Below are 18074 nucleotides of genomic sequence, written 5' to 3' on the forward strand. Positions count from 1 at the left end.
TTCCATTGACTTTAATGGAAGTTTTGGGTAGAGCTGGGCAGGAAACAGTTTTCCTGTCCGGGGAGGGGGGGAAGGGGGAAATGCCCATAAAGCATGGCTTGGATCAAAATGGTTTATTTCAATATTGACCTTTTTAAACAAAACAGTTTACTATAAATTAACTTAAGTTTCTAAACAATGTAATTTTGAACCCAAAAACCAGAACTTCTCATGTTGAAAATGTCTAAATAGGATATTTTGACAAATTTCAAAAATGTTTTGAAATGGGAAATTTGTCAAAAGAGACCTTTTCCTGCAGAAAGTTTTGGTTTCAACAAATCAACAATTTTGACCAAAAAAAAAAAAAAAAAGAAAAAGAAATTCCCAACCAGCCCTGGTTTGGGTTGCTCAGAGAATACAGGATTAGCCTCTAAAATTGTATTTCATGCTATGATATACCAGAAGAGGTTCTGGATGATGAATCTGACTGAAGCTCATAACTCTGAGCATGTAAATAAAATACATAACATATTTCAATATTTTGATAATCCTCATAATATATATCATGAAAAATTCTCACTTGTATCTGTAGATTTGTTGCTACTCAAAGTTAGTAAGAGTACATCTGTATAGCAAGTGCCAGCAAGCCTGAGTCAACAGATTCAGGCCCACACTATGGTACTAAAACAGCTGTGTAGATGTTGTGGCTCAGGCTCTGATGGCTTGGGAGAAGGGGGGAGGGTTTCTGCACAGCTATTTTTAGTGCTGTTATGCGAACCCGAATCTGTCGACTCAGGCCCTGACACTTGCTGGCACTCACAGTGTAGATGTACCCCAAGATTCTCCACATGGCAAAGGACTACAGAACTGAGCCCAGAATGTAGTATTCCTATTACTGTAGTTCTGTCTTGTAGTTACAGTGGAACATTTACACTTTTCAGTATGGAGACTGAAGCAATAATAATAAAAAAACAGTTTTTAAAGAAGAAAATCAAATATGCAAATTTATACTAAAAAGTAAATATTGTATGTACAATTAACAGCTCAGGTCTGTCGCACAATTAAATCTTCTTGTCATTTAAATTTGGAGCATTCGGGTCTCTGTAGGTAATGTTTTTATAATGCCTTTGGATTATATAGTGCTAGGTTCTTGAAAGCTGAGAACATAGTTTAAAAATGTAGGTGTTAAACAATTTTTTCTGGCAGCTTACATGGTATACACAGCCCCCTGGGAAGGAATGGAATCTGTTATTCAAATGATATTCTCAGGACCCCCAAAAATACAGCTGGCTGCATTGCTAAGTTCTAGAACAACAGTTCCCGAATCATAGAAGATTAGGGTTGGAAGAGACCTCAGGAGGTCATCTAGTCCAACCGCCTGCTCAAAGCAGAACCAACCCCAACTAAATCATCCCAGCCAGGGCTTTGTCAAGCCAGGCCTTAAAAACCTCTAAGGGTGGAGATTCCTCCACTTCCCTAGGTAACCCATTCCAGTGCTTCACCACCCTCCTAGTGAAATAGTGTCTGTTGAGCCTTTTCTGGTGCTTTACAGATAACTGGCTGACCAAATGGTACTGGCTCTCCTTGTTTCCCTCTATGATGTTACATTTACAGATTATTTTAGTTATCTTTAATCTATTTTTCCATGTAAGTAATTGCTGTACAGTAACTCCTCACTTAATGTTGTAGTTATATTTCTGAAAATTGTGACTTTAAGCGAAATGATGTTAAGCGAATCCAATTTCCCCATAAGAATTAATGTAAATTGGGGGAGGGATTAGGTTCCAGGGAATTTTTTTTTTTTGCCAGACAAAAGGCATTATATACATTTTAAACAAGCAATTTAATACAGGTATTAGGCTGGCAGCCCCCTCTCCCCAGTGCCTCCTGCTTGCCAGCGGACCCTGCAGATCAGCGCCTTCCCCCTGCTCCTCCCACCTCCTGCGGCATTCGGGAGGGAGGGGGAGCTTGCATGCCATATCCTCGCTTTCCCCCCCTCCCCCAGCCTCCTAAATGCCGCAAACCAGCTGATTGCCACTGGCAGGAGGCGGGAGGCGCTGGGGGAAGGGGAGCTGTTGGGGGGGCTGCCAGCTGTGGACAAAGCAGGCGGCCAAATGACATTATAGTGGAGCATTGCACAAATTTAAACAAGCATGTTCTGTAATGGAGCAGGGACTCAGGATTGAAATAACGTTAAGCGAGATGACGTTAAGTGGGGAGTTACTGTAGTTGCCAAAGAGATGTGTAATCACTCTATGGGAGGAGATGTGGCCTGTGCCATTGTAAATGGTAACAGCTATTGCCCACAAGATTTCTCAGTGGAGATGTGGTATGTACTATGAAAAAGTTTTTGAGAACTGCTGTCGTAGAGAGTTGCAGTCAGGCCTTCTACTCAGATATTGGGAGGGAGAACATTGGGTCCATTTGTTTTGGTGGCGTACTGAATGGGAGTTTTTCTCCTTTGTCTGCCATTCCCCCCTAAATAAAGGGGAGCTAAAATTAAGACTATTACATAGCCTTATTTTTTGTTGTTGTTTGTATTTTTGTATAGGAAAACGTTATAATATTGCAGATGTGTCTGCTGCAATGTGTATGAGTCTTGGCCTAATATGGTTTACTTTAGCTGACAGCACAATCGCACCAAATTTCAACTTGACAGGTAAAGAAGCATTTTACTTTATGGTTTAATAATTCTTATTTTGCCTAGAATGAGCATTGCATAAAAGTGGGAGCCTTTGGTGGTAGATTTTGTTATATCATTTTACCAGCAGCACTACAGCTATAATAGAAGAGACACTATCATTCTAAGCCTTAGTTCTCAAGCACTTAAAACTTCCCCAGATATTACCCTTGGATCTGAAATATCTCTGGTGGATCTCAGTACAGAAGTAAATATATCTTGAGAAGTTTGATAAAATTCCATTTGACCAGTTTTGAAATACTTTAAATAGAATAAAAAGTGGGTTTTGTTAACTTTCAGACTTATTTCTTGCAGCTGGTAACTGAAACTTTTTTCTTTACCTCATCTTTGCTATAGATTTAGTCCTCAGTGAGAACTAGTGTTCTTGACATAAAATTTCTTCATGTAAGTTAGAAGTAGCAGAAGATATTTTAACTGATGTGATACTTCATAAATTCCTATCTAAAATTAAAAGGAAAAAAACACTTATGCATTCATTTTTGTATAAATTAGCGAAATCAAAAGGAACTTTCGCTGGACCACCAAAAAGCACAGCAGGTCTAACCTTGGGATTAATTTCAAGTTTCTGACTCTTTCCCCTGAGGTACTAGAACTGTCCAAAAAATTCAGTTTTTTAAAATAAAGACAAATTGCTTATTTTCATTAAGTTCTTACTCAAAAAGGGCTTAACCATATTTGCACTGACACTCAAACTGGAAAATTTCACCCTAAAAGTTGAAAGTTTGACAAAGTTATAAGTGACTGAAAAAGGCTCTTTAAATGGAAACAGTCAACTTTAATTCAGTGCTTCATCTACAATATCTCAAATATATGTATTTGAATAAGCAGTCATTTCAGTTTGCACCTGGTGTATTACAGGGCTTCAAACTTTGAAATCAGCATTACCAATCTCCAACAGAAAGGTAGGGCCTCTTCAGATTCCATCTTAAAGCGTATGGGACTATAGACTTTGATATCCATCACCATTAAAATCCCTTGAGTCCAGCAAGTCTGTCAGCCTTTCTGTTACGCTCCATGCTGCTACCTTAGAACTGCACATGCTTTCTAGAGAGTACAGCTCTGAAAAGCATACCTCACAGTGGAACTGCACATATGTTCTCAGGATTATGTAAACACAGTGCTTCATATTTTACTAATTTAACAATTACATTAAAACAATTCTAGTGCAAGATTGTTTGGTGTTACACATACTTAATGCCCACATCATGAAATTTCAAGTTGTTTCATGCAGTAACCGTGAATTATGTGCTATATAATAAGGCATTGGAGTTAATGTAAGAGTAACATGTATGTACAATGTAGAAATTTAGGGCTGTCCATTTTGAAGCTGTTTTTATTTCAGGAGATTCAGATGAGACATAGTAATTGTTTGACAATTCATTGTGGAACCTTCATTCATACCAGCATTGGTTGATCCTAAAACAAAATGATCTTTTTTTTAGGGAAGAAACCTTACCTTTTCAGAAATGTTATCCATCTAGTGTTGAGCGGTGCTCAAAAAGTAATGATTTATGATGATGTCTGAACTCAGATGGTTATTTAGTCTTGTCCTAGTTTTGCTATGTTGGCTTTATAATGTGTGTCACTTTAGTGGTATTAGAGTAGCAGCCGCGTTAGTCTGTATCCGCAAAAAGACCAGGAGTACTTGTGGCACCTTAGAGACTAACAAATTTATTAGAGCATAAGCTTTCGTGGACTACAGCCCACTTCTATATGCATCCGAAGAAGTGGGCTGTAGTCCACGAAAGCTTATGCTCTAATAAATTTGTTAGTCTCTAAGGTGCCACAAGTACTCCTGTTCTTTTAGTGGTATTACAACTGGAAAAAATGCTACCTATCTAAATTATAGGCTCTACCTGTATACATCTACATAGTGGAACAAGAGACACGATGTGTAGTTGAACAGAGAGACATGTATTTTGGGTACAACATGTGGGTATGTTCTTTTTTGCACCCACCAAATAAGTATATCCCAGGAAAAACACATGTAGGCACATGTTCTTACTGAGGTTTTAATAGTTAAAAGCTATTTTTAAGTGGCATTCTTTAAAATCAGATTTTAAAATGTCAGGTTTTTATTTTTGAATTTGTGTGAAAATATTTCTCTACAAACTGAAGGACTGAAGACCATGTTGGTCATAACACCTTCAGTAATTTGATGTAAATATGTCTTCCGTATGTAGTCTTTGAGTATTGTCAATATAAGACGACAAACAGCACTACTTTTTTCCTTTTTAAGGCATTTAGGACCCATTTCAACCAAAGATCTATCTTGACACACACAATACAAAAGGATAAAGAAAGACAGAGTTGAAGGGCTAGGGCACAGGACTGGAGCTCAAAAGAGAGTCTTCTTTCAGAAGACTGGGTCTGAGTTTTTTCCTGCTTTGCTGTTTACCTGCTGTGTAAGTTGAGCAAGTTACCTCTCTGCACCTTCCTCCCACCCTGTATCTGTCCAGGTCATAAAACCTAGTGTGAATTGGGGTTTCTGCAGTTTAGAAGCTGGCTATTTTATTTTATTAGCTGAATGATGGAGGTAGGAGGCAGCTTAGTATAGTTCCTAAAAAGTTAGCTTACTTTTGACATTACATCAGTATAAATCAAGAGTAACTCCACGGAAGCCAGTGGAATTAACCTAAGAATTTTCTCACTGTGTAATTTGATGTACCTTGTCCTTGAATAATTTTTTTTTTTTTCCTCTGCAAAGGGACAGCAAACTCAAGAAAAGCACCGTCAAGGTGCCTCTATGAAACAGACTATATATTGACATTTGAAATGTATGTAATCAGAGTAAAAAGAAAAGTGAACTATAGACTTAAGTCTCTTGAGGTTTTCAAAATAATGTTAACTTTTTACTCTGCAGTGTAACTTTAAAATGACAAATTCCTAAGAATTCATTTGTCTTATGACATCACCTAGTTGCTAGTCACTAAATAATAATGTCACATTTCCTCCTGGTGGTTTATAATAATGCATTTGTTAGAAGCATTTACACACAAACTAGTATGATTCTGGCTGGAGCTTTTTTTTTTTTTTTAAACATATTCGTGATTTAATCAAAATTCTTTAAACGTGCACATTGTCAAGGGCAAATCTATTTACATGTCACAGTTTTGCCTAAGGAAGCAAAACTATGCTGAGAGGTTAAATGGAACAAATAATCTTTGCTGTCTGATATGAATGTTACAAACACAAACCTGAGTGGATTTAAAGCATCAGCTGGATGAACAGTTTTTCCCGTATTGTGCCATCAGAATTTTGTAAATCAGATTTAAGGCTCTTTAATAGCAGTGGAGTCCAGGAGAAGCATTGCTGTGCAAAAGCAGCAAATAGACTTAATGAAACATACCCCACTCAGTGTTCCATTCGTGCACTAAAGATGTTAGCAAAGGAAACAGACGTTGACTTTTGCCGATGCAGTCTTGTACCATGGAAGGAATACATTTTAAAAGTAGAATTGATATTTAGTGCTCAGTAATGGCTCTTGGCATTGTCTGACTGAGTAGCGCTTGGAAGTATAATGCCTTTTAAAGGCCTAATCCAGGGGTCGGCAATGTTCGGCAGGCGGCTCGCCAGGATAAGCACCCTGGCGGGCCGGGCCAGTTTTATTTACCTGCTGATGCGGCAGGTTCGGCCGATTGCGGCCCCCACTGGCCGTGGTTCGCCATCTCGGGCCAATGGGGGCGGCGAGAAGCCATGGCCAGCACATCACTCGCCCGCGCCGCTTCTCGACGCCCCATTGGCCCGGGACGGCGAACCGCGGCCAGTGGGGGCCGCGATCGGCCGAACCTGCCACATCAACAGGTAAATAAAACTGGCCCAGCCCGCCAAGGTGCTTACCCTGGCGAGCCGTGTGCTGAACGTTGCCGACCCCTGACCTAATCTCTAGAGTGACTGGCTGGGAGGATGCATGGAAGAGGCACATCATGATACATCTATGAAACAGAAACTCTTCCTCCTCTGGCCACTCTACTGGCAGTACTATCTATCCACTCTCCAGTGATGGGAACCTTATCATGGTTGGTCCATGCATGGAAGGAATATAGGATAAAAATTTCCTACACACACACATTCCCTCAAGCCTACATCTGCAGCAGGAGACACAGTTTAGCCCATAGCTTAATTAATGTTACAGTAATTGTGTTTGGCTGAGTAACTTTAGTGTGTTCTGCTAATCACCTGCAGTGTAGACTTTTAAAATACATTATAAAGCATTTGAATTGGGAGATAATTTTGTTAGTTATTCAATAACTTTAAATAATCTATTTTGGAAGAGTGTTTTTTCTCAAATGCAAGGTGTGTGGTTTAGAAACTTTGCATGGACTAAAACTTTGCATTATCTTAACATAGCAAAGAAATGTTTTTTATTTGTGTGTATGCGCAAAATTTTCCCTCCCCCAAAAAACCTGTGAGGTACAAAGGAAGTGGTCCATTTGATTCAAATTGTGTGTGCCCTGCTGTGTCTTAAGTTTTTGGACCAGGTTCAGATCTTACTGTTTACCATCATTGATTTCCGTTACTGCTGATTTATATTGATGTAAAGTGAGATCAAAATCAGGCCCTTTGTGGTGTTTTGGGTTTTTTTAAGAAAACTTTTTTCAGATTCTGCCAGTAGTATGGATTGGACTTTTGTGCCTTTAAATAAAACTCTTGAACTATGAGATTAAACTGGCTAATGTGCACTATCATCTTATTTTATAGTGGTACACCCATATTGGCATTGTAATGGATTCAAGCTACAGACTGATACAGTATGTGAATAAGTATAGTTTAAAAGTCATATAATGGATAGTGATGTAAAAATGTAGGAAATATGACTGACTCAAAACTTCCTTGACCAGATACTATGTGCTCCTCTCGCTAAGGGAGAAAGAAGTGGTTTTTATTTAAAAAAAAAAAAAAAAAAAAAGGTTATAAACACACTAATGAAGTCCCATAGGGCCTGTTTTTCCATCAATGCATTTCACTCAGGCATCAGATGTTTCTTCAGGCTTATTACTCCTGTTCTGGCTTCTGCTGCTAATTATAAAGAAGTTTTTTGGCATATACAATGCCATTGTTGTAATAGTGCCCCTAGATACCTGATTGAATAGATTATAGATTCATCTCCCTCTGCTTGCTTCCTAGTGGTTAGAAAATGGCAAAGGCCCAAAATGGTAGCATGGAGGCAACTTTATAACTAAATTTTTAAGGAAATTATTAACTTAAAGTTTTCCAATTCAAACAGTCCCAAGGATCAATTTTTCTGATAGGAAAAGTTTATTCCTTCCTTAAAGTATTTGTACTGGTCCTACAAAATATCTACCAATGAAATATGAAATCTTAAGTAATGTCATGCTGATTAACCTATTTATTTCCTGTTTTTGCCCTCACCATTTAATTATGATGGTCATGGTATAAGAAACAATACAAAATAGACATTACTAACTGTTGACATCTTGTGTGCTGCTAGTTAATTTAATGTTATATTTTTATGAAAGCTGGGATTCCAACATGTTTTCATACAATATCCAGCATTAATCCTAACTCTTGAAATGTCAGAGATATTGGTTGGTAAAATAGTGAAAGAATCAAAGTTTGGAAATTAGTTGACTTGTGATGGATAAAGAATCATTATTTTTTGTTATTGTTAAGCTGATAACATTACCTGCCATGCAGTGAGTTTGTTGTGGCCAAGTAGTGCAGCATATACATAAACGCACACATTCATCTTGTACCTGAACAGCACGTAGGCAAATAAAGTAAGTTCAGAAACCTGAAAACCTTTCACTGTGAATCCTCTTGCTTTTGTTGTTTGGTCAGTATTGCCATGTTTTTCCTTTTTTGTGTGTTTGTTAAATATACTGGAATTGCTTTTTCTTTTCTTTCCAACTGGACATACTATATTTTATATGAATAATATTCAGAATTAATTTGATCTGAAAGCTTAATCATTATTACTTATTTGTAATGCATGAGAGCCCAGATGCCTATATCAGGGTTTGGTGCCCCATGGTGCTGGTCTGTGTAAAATAAGACAATTCCTGCCTTCCAAAACTTATGGTCTAAACCAGTATAAGCAAAGTGAAAATTGTTTGAGTTAGCATCTTGCAGTACACGGTGAGTATAGAATGGCATTTGTCTTATTAATTAATACTGTTTGTTCTTCCCTTTTTCTTTTCTTTGAAGGTGTGGTCCTTATATCCCTTGCTCTCTGTGCAGATGCAGTTATAGGAAATGTGCAGGAAAAAGCTATGAAGTTACACAATGGTTCCAATTCAGAAATGGTAAATACCTGACTCTTTAATCTAGTGTTCTGTCACGCAGACCAGTGGCTCTCAACTTTCCCAGACTACTGTACTCCTTTCAGGAGTCTGATTTGTCTTGTTTATCTCCCAAGTTTCACTTCACTTAAAAACTACTTGCTTACAAAATGTGAGATAAAAATACAAAGGTTTCTCAGCACACTTACTGAAATATTGTGTACTTTCCCATTTTTACCATATAATTATAATATATATCAATTGGAATATAAATATTGCACTTATACACTGAAATGTATCATATAGATCAGTATAAACAAGTTGTATGAAATTTTAGTTTGTACTGACTTCGCTAGTGCTTTTTATGTAACCTGTTGTAAAACTAGGCAGCTATCTAGATGAGTTGATGTACCCTCTGGAAGACCTCTGCATACCCCCAGGAGTACACTTAGCCCTGGTTGAGAACCACTGACGTAGACTATACCAATACATATGGAATTGGAATTTTCTCCTATTTTTAAGAGATATTCTACATAAGTCAAGATATACTGATCATGTAATGGCAAACCAAAACTTAATCTGTTTATCATGCATATAAAAAGAAAGTGCTTGTGCTGCTGTACTCACTTTTTACCTTCAAAGGTACACATTTGTGTACATTATTAAATGAAACAAGTTTTGAAGTTACAATAATTCTATCCTATTTTTGTCTAATATTTGTATAGACAGGAAGTATATCCTTTGTTTATGCATCCTTCCAATATAACTGAAATCAATGGAGGGTTTTCCATATAATTAATGTACTCCAGGTTTAATAAAAATATAATATGTTCCCTTAGTTTGAATTATTTTGTATTTTGTCTATTGATTTAAATGTTTTTAAAAATCCCATTCAGCACCTAAGTACCTTTAAAAATCTGGCCATCCATATTATAGTGCTGTAGATATAACTAAGAAAAACACAACTGTGGGACTAGTAGCATAACAGTGAAATCTGAAATTGTATTGGCAAATTACATTTATAGGGGAGAGCAAGTAGACAGGGGAGATCAAACCCAAAAAAAAGTAGGCAGTGAGTTGACACTACCGCATAATTGCCCCAGATAATATGGGAAAGTAATCCAACATTTGATGTTTGTATCGCATATATACACATGCAATTTCTAACACCTATTGTAGTCAATTTGGTCCAGAGCTGCTGAAAAAACTGACAGAATTCTAATGGACTTAACATTGTAATTGATTTTTAAAAAAATCCAGAACTTTGAGTTAAACTACCTTTTCCATAAGCAGTGTAAAAAACCAGACTAAACATCAAAAGTGACTGATTGCTGTTAAAGTGAAACCACAAAGGTACTGCAAAAAGAACAGGAGTACTTGTGGCACCTTAGAGACTAACAAATTTATTTGAGCATAATCTTTCGTGGGCTACAGCCCACTTCATGCTCAAATAAATTTGTTAGTCTCTAAGGTGCCACAAGTACTCCTGTTCTTTTTTGGATACAGACTAACACGACTGCTACTCTGAAACCTGTCACAAAGGTACTGACACCCTTTTTATTTAAAAAAAAACAAAAAAAACTGAGAGTTAATTTTCTAAAGAGCAGTGACAAAATCTTCAGATTGACTTGACAAATGTTATTCAGTCCCAAAAGATACAAAATGTGATGCACAAAGCTTAGAATAAAAGAACCAGCAGATGCGGCTGAAAAGTTTAAAATGATTGGAGAACTCCTCTAAACTTTGGTAAAACTTACATTATATACAGATATCAATAGAAGCACATCCATTAAAACTTTACCTCATCGGAGTTTAGTAGTCTATCCTCAGTACAGAACAGAGGCACTGTGACTAACCCCATTAGAAATTACTTTAGAAAATAATCAGAGCTTGAACATTAAGTGCCTTTATAATAATGAGCAGTATGGGATTTTGAAATTCATATGAAGCCCAGAAGCTCTTCATCGCTTTTTGAAGCAGTAATCAGCTCTTTTTAAAATCCTTGTTCTCCTAAGTGCCAACAAGATTTGAGGAAAGAATGATTCTCAATACAAAACATTGGTAAAGATTAAATAATGTTGGTAATTTTACCATTTTATACACTTAATTTCTTATTGCTAAATAGGAAGACCATAGCAGAAAGGGGGAAATAAAATCACCAGGGATATGGATGAGTCTAGCAAGTGAAAGAATCTGCAGCTAATCAAAACAACAAATGTCTAGTACTAGTAAAGTGAAAGTGTGAAGTGACTTCAATGCCCGTGAGCTCAAAAAAAGAGTTGATGTTCGTTGGCAATAACTACACATTAATAGCCAACCCATTAATCTGTAAATCAAATTGAAAGTGTTAATTAAATATGGTTATGAGAACTCTTGTAGGCTTTCTTCCCTTAGTGGAATTAATGAAATTTTCATAGTAGACAACAAGGCCAGAGTAAGTGGAAACTTTTTTTGGAGTTAACCTAATAAAAAAAATATTGCTATTGCTGGATTTTATTCAAACTGATAATTAAAATTTTGTGACTTTGGCATTAGTATACTTATCGGTTTCCTTCAATAGCATATTGCCGTACATATTTTATAAAGCAAAACCTTTTTTCTTCAATTACATTTGTTTTTTCAAATTGTATTCAGTGAAGGTAATGATGCCTATAGTTAAGATTCCCTACTACTTTGTCATAGGAACAGTGGCAGAAAGATCTAATTACTAGAGCACACTCCCCTACAAAGTCTGGACTAGAACCTATTATTCCATAGTCTTCACATTGCTTTGCTGTCTAACAAATAGCTGTGAAACCCACTGGCAAAATATGTCTATAGATGCTTGTAGTGGCAGGTCTACATACAAAATAACAGCCTTCTACTGCCACCAGTTACTCAATTAGCTACAGTGGTAGAGGATTGTGCTGATGTCTTACTGTGGGGAAGGGGTCAATATGGTTGTACATGATGATGAAATTTGTTTTTCTAATGTTTTAAGTTTTTAAAGAATTTCGGAAGAGGCATCCAAAAAAGATGTTAAAAGAACATTAAGGTTGCAAAGTCAAGCACTCAAATATTAGGAAATGCAAGAATTAAGTTTACCTGACCCCTTTGTACATGTGCATTATAATAAAATCTTTTTGATTGCATATTGTTTTTTCCACAGGACATCTGCCTTGTTCTATGCACACACTGGACGATGCTTTGGGAATTGTTCGAGATTGTGTAATGTATGAATTTGTTGTCTGTAGGACCTTTGCCTCATTCGTTGAGGAAGTTGGAAAGTGTTTAGTGAGTGAAGCAGGGGATTATTGTGGGAAGAGAAAGGATTCTCTCATGGTCAAGACAGATTAATGCTGCCCTGGAGAATTGGATTCTGTCCCTGCATCTGTCACCTGGTGGGCGGGGGCGTGGTAGGACAGGGAACGAGCAGGCTCCAGGTTGAGAATATGGATGCTGACAGTTCCTACCTGCTCTTTGGTGCCTATCCTGGGCACCACAGCCCCTCCAGTTCCTGCTGTTGCCTCTGCCCTCCCACACATACATGAGTTTATTGAAATATTTCCATTGTGGAGATGGTAACGCTCCCACTGCCCACCACCAGTTCCACCACATAGTTCCTATATGACGCTGGGCAAGTTGCTTAAACCAAACTATTCACAAGTGGCCACTAATTGTGTGTTACATGTTTTCTCGATGCCCAGCAGGAGACATGTAGGGCCAGATCTGAAGGAGTGTATAAGGGCTCACAACTGTAACAGAAGTAGAAGCTGTGCTATAAATGCATAAAATATTAAGTACTCTGAAAAAATCAGGACCTTGGTGTCTGAAATCCACCTCCCAAAATCAGTGGACACTTCTGATAATTTTGGTCTTTAGACTCAGTCTCTCATTTCCTGATCTGGACAATGAGGGGGGAAAGGGAGGGAAATGCCATCTCACCTCACAGGGTTGTAGTGAAGATAACTCAATGTCAGTAAATAACCGAGATACAATGAGATTATAGTAGAAAAGCCCATGAGGAAATTAATTCTGTATTCAGTGCAGTGTTCGGATGATGTGCAGTGAATACAAAGGGCTACACGCCAAATGATGAAGATAAAAAGAAACGTTAAATAGCTAACCATTTAGTGATCACTGTCTGTCCTTCTCACTGAATGAGGCATGGGTTCTGTGGAAAAAATAATATGTGATCATGTAAATTAAAGACTGTTATGATGAACACGCTCAAACGGACTGAATTAAGGTTGCACAGGCAACCTTAATTCTGGGATTTCCAAATTTATGAATGCTTGGCTTTGCTAACAATGTAGTTTTGTTTATGTAATTTATAAGTGTATTTACTTGGAGTTTTGTAACTTAAAAATAGTTGAACAACTGCATGTATTTATAATTGTTCAAAGTTTTACTTAAGCAACAAAATCCTGAATTTGAAGTATCCACTTTCTCTTTTAGGTCTGGCCTGAGGATATTAGTAACTGAATTCCTGCATATGAAAGATTTTATTTTGTGTGGGGTAGTGGTAAAATGGAAGATCATGATCCTATACCCACTCTCACTTTCCATATAGTTACTTTAATACTGATGTTTGAGGATGTTATGTGCTACATTTAAAATTAATTGAGTATATTAACACAGCCACATATTGGAAAGCATTTAATTTCCTACTTTAATTGTTTAGTAGAACTAGCTAATATTTTTATTTTAACTGTTCCAGGTTCTGTATTCCTATTCAATAGGTTTTGTGTACATTTTATTGGGATTGACATGCACTAGCGGATTAAGCCCTGCAGTAACATTTTGTTCAAAGGTAAACACTGATTAATCTCGTTTTAAAATTAAAATGTTTAAATCGTTTTCTGTGTACGGAGGCCTCCTCACTGTAAAGATTATTGTTAATATAGTGTGTCAAGTCTTGCTGTTCTCTTAACATAACTTTCTGATCTGGAGTACAGGTAAACTTGTCCAATTTACAAATTAATCCTTTTTTAGTCCTTGATCAATAAAGTAGCTGAATTTTAAAAAGTGCCATAGCCAAGTTCATAATTTTATTTTTCCATTATTTAATGAAAATTAAATAAGAACCTTTGCATGAATGCATTGTTGAACAGTTTATTATTGCTCACACAGTTGATTAAAGTCTATAGTTTTATTTCATTTTGCAACACCTCAGGGTTTGTTTTGCATTTTCCTAACAGGTTTTTTGTTGTTGTTGCAGCATCCAGTTCAGACTTATGGTTATGCATTCTTTTTTTCCCTGACTGGATATTTTGGAATATCTTTTGTTCTAGCGTTGATTAAAATCTTCGGTGCCCTTCTAGCTGTAACAGGTATGAACAAATTACATATTTAGTATATTAATATAAAAACAATCTACTCCTATTTTCCCATTTAGGACAAAGCTTGTGAGAATTGTTCTTGCTCTCTCTTGCTTCTACTCTCTGAGCTGATTTACCTGAGTTCATATAGCATGACTTCTCTGTTGCAGTATATTTGGAAACCAAGGTTCTTTCTAACCCAGTGCCTTCACCTAGAAGGGCTTTGTGCACAAATATATGAATACCAGGAACCCTGCTAGATACATAAACAATACACTTGACAGATCTGTGGAATCAGAAATACACACCAAAATATAAGCAAAAAGGTAAGACTTATTTGGGACAGGGAGGAAAAAGTGTTAAAATAAAATGGGGCATAGATGTGCAAAAGGCAGTATCATGCTTCCCAGACATAAAATCACAGCCTCTGAGAAATTCCAGGAAGCCTTTCTACATTTATTCTCAATAGACTTATGTAGTGCACTCTGTTCAAGGCCTTGAACCTGCAGACATTTATAATTAGATGCTGTTAAGGCAATAGTAAATGTACATTGCAGGCTTGGTGCAAAAAAAAAAAAAAAATCAAGAAGAGCAAATTGTCTTTTTAATCCCTGAAATCTTGCTTGGTCATCTGACTAGGATAACAAGATATGTTGAATTGTACATGTCAGGACTTAAATCAGAGATACAGGACATCTTATCCTATCTAACTTTTATTATATTAGTTTTGATTTGTAGCTTTTTTTTATAAATACAAAATAAGTGCTGGTCCTGTGCTCTAGGCACCCTTGACAGCCATTAAAAATACCATCTATAAATATAATTCCAACAGTCCATCTCCTTCATTCAGAAGTTTAAACAACAAGCAGTCAGGTAGAAGCAAAAGTCAGAACAATGCTCTTCCCTCCCCACAACACCAACTCAACTTTCAACCTTCACCAGTTCCATCTTACTACATCCACCACAAAAGCCTGTGTAAACAGATGGGCTTTGTAGCATGCCCTGCTGGTCAACAGATAAAAGCTATTTTAAACCAAGGGAGTGTGTGAATTCCAAAGCTGAATACCCTGCCACCAGTTCACTCTCTTCCAAACCAAGGAAGTAGCTATTTGACTTCTTAATAGCAGATGGAAATCTTACTGTATATTTAGAATACAACCTGTGTTGGGAGGTATCAGACAAAACCTTCTATCAAAGATGCAAATAAACTCTTCGTCTAATCTTCCAGATGCTTTGCCCAACCTTGTAGTGTTACTCCCATCTTGTTCCAGATAGTCCTTATATATGCTCCATTTTCTACCAGATGCTTAGTATGGCACATGACTACCAGGTACATCAGAAGACATAGTTATACTGTGCTATGTCATCAATATACTGAAAGTACTTAAGTAATTACTAATGCTTCTAAGATCAACATATATGCAAAGAACAAGAGAGGTGACAAGATGGAATCCTGTGGGACTCAAGAAGGGAGTGTTCTAAGGAAAGAAGATACCCAATACCATTCTCTGTGAATGCTCCACAAGAAAGGAAAAAAGCCACCCTAAGGCCCCCTTGTCCTGTTTGGGTACAAAGGCACACCATCTTATGATCTGTAGCATCAACAGTATTAATCAGTAGTATTAACAGTATCGTCTATAGCTGGCATGGACACTTGACTTCCACTCATTGGCAGGAGAAGATATACTAGCACCACCCATGCAGTCTGTATCCATACACAGGTCAGTACCCAGATTGACAAGTATCAAGGGGATCTGTGGCAATGAGACATCCATGACCTAGATAGAAATTCCAGTCTCCCAACCACTGATTTCATCCCAGTAATATATCAAGAATATGCCCAGCTACATATGCTGAGTAGTCAACCATCTGGGATAGTTGTATGGTGAGCATGAAAAGCTTGAGCCAGCTCAGAAGATTTGCCATCTACATAAATGTTGAAGTTACTAAGCCCTTAGTGCCAGAGCAGCAAGGAACCTTACCTGCTTATGCATGAACTTTGCAGAGGAACAGGGTGATGTGCACACTAAAAATAGTTCAGTCTTAACTCAGTCTTGGAACCGACATATGGAATGTGCTAGCAATGAATTTTTTTCCTCTCCTTGCTCGGAGAAGAGGAACTGCAGTTTAAAGTAATGAAAAATGATCAGTGCTAAACAGATCCTATATGAAACACTGGACACCAGTACTTTTTCCAACAGGGCAATATTAATTTAGTCCAGTGATTTTTCAACCTGTGGTCCACAGAGTATGTTTAAGATTTCTAAAGGGGTCCTCACCTCCATTTGAAATTTTTTTAGGGGTCTGCAAATGAAAAAAAGATTGAAAACCACTGATTTAGTCTATTAATGTTTTGTCTGTCTAACTTACTTAATGGAGGATGATTCCACTGTCAGGAATAGTATATTTACTTATCAATAATTTGTTTAAGCTTTAAATTGTTTCTAAAATCAAATGTATTACCAGAATGGCAAGTATGACAAACCATGATTTAGGGATTATCTGTACTAATTTACTGTGGTTTACATGTGTGTTCACTCAGCCATCATCATGGAGCTGGTCATAATATTTTAGCACATAGTGTTACTTTAATGTAGTAAAACTAGCTACAGCAAAATTACATCGCTAAGTGAACATTATTAATCTGTATGATCATGACCTTGCAAGTCAGCAATCATAGAAGCTGCTTGCATATCAAGGTTATCTCTGGTTTTGAATGGGAAGGGTGTCTCGAAATGACTTTATCAAGTTGTCTCCAACACAAACAAGAAGTCAGGAAAGATTCAGGGTTTTTTCTTTCTATATCCCTATTTCCAAAATCCTTTTTAAATTAATGCTCCTTGTCATAGTCGACTATGACATAGTCACACCCAGAGCTGTTTAAAACAAAGGAATTGTTAGACTTTGAGAGGGTAAAATTTCATTTGGATATATTTCACAAGACTAAATTGTGTCCCTGATCCTCCTCTATTTTATATAAATGTAATAGCTGTGTATCAAAAATGGTTACGTCAGGCTCATTTCTTCCTTAGGTTACCCCTTTTGATAAATACAAACATCAGTCACAAGGGATTGGGGGTTGGGGTGGTGGGGGAGCAGGAGTATGCCAGGGAACTTCTTACTTCCCTTCCCTCTGCCCCAAAAGCTGGTTTCTGTAAGGTAATGTTCTTCTTCATTTACCATAGTGGAAGGGAGAATATGGACAGTTTTGACCTAAAATATTAATGGTCTAATTTATTATAAAGCATTTTAATCAAGTTTGCCACTGTCACAGTTTGTTTTGCTTTTTTAACCAAGTTCACTATATGCATTGATTTCAAATGAGCACAGATGAGAAGAGTTGTTTCATGCCTTAAAACAGTTTTTAAAAAGTGTATTTTACTGTGTTAAAGAATGCTGTGGAATAGTAAAACCTTCCCAGGAATTCCTGTGCCTTGACCTTGACAGTGTTAGCACTCTAGCCCTTTCTACTTTGCCTGTAGCAATGGGGAAATGTTTACCATGTCTTGGAAGAGCATCACATTCATTACTGCCCCCCGACTACTCCCATATTGAGCAAGAGGGGGAAAAGAATTTAATGAAAATTGTATTTCTATTAGCAGAATGAGAAATTATCAGACTTAATTGGAAAAAAGAGAAAGCACTTAATTTAGAAGGAAATGGTTACATAAATATTTTAATTAATAACTAATTTGGTGAAAGAACAGAAATAATAGTACTTAGAAAAACTCATGTAATTTAACCATTTTTAAATTATTCATCTAAACTCTTTTCTAATTAAAACTCAATTTTCTATTTTATTCCCTTCATTTTTCATTAATTGAAAAAGATTTTATTTGATATGCATAAACT

At 36.9% G+C, this 18074-nt stretch overlaps 1 protein-coding gene across 3 annotated transcripts in view; it reads left to right on the forward strand.

The window, feature by feature from the left end:
* SLC35B3 (solute carrier family 35 member B3) overlaps window positions 1-18074 on the forward strand; it is a 34869-nt gene that overhangs the window by 13578 nt on the left and 3217 nt on the right. For 2 of the 3 annotated variants that reach the window (XM_054019107.1, XM_054019106.1), the window contains exons 5-8: window positions 2531-2638; window positions 8849-8946; window positions 13622-13714; window positions 14123-14234. In XM_054019107.1, the coding sequence (XP_053875082.1) occupies window positions 2531-2638; window positions 8849-8946; window positions 13622-13714; window positions 14123-14234 (411 nt within the window). Of the gene's footprint in view, window positions 1-2530; window positions 2639-8848; window positions 8947-13621; window positions 13715-14122; window positions 14235-14392; window positions 14549-18074 lie in introns of all 3 variants that reach the window. The other variant, XR_008443886.1, reaches the window with a different exon arrangement.

Source organism: Malaclemys terrapin, chromosome 2 (assembly GCF_027887155.1).
Source record: "Malaclemys terrapin pileata isolate rMalTer1 chromosome 2, rMalTer1.hap1, whole genome shotgun sequence".
In the NCBI taxonomy this organism is placed as follows: Eukaryota; Metazoa; Chordata; order Testudines; family Emydidae; genus Malaclemys; species Malaclemys terrapin.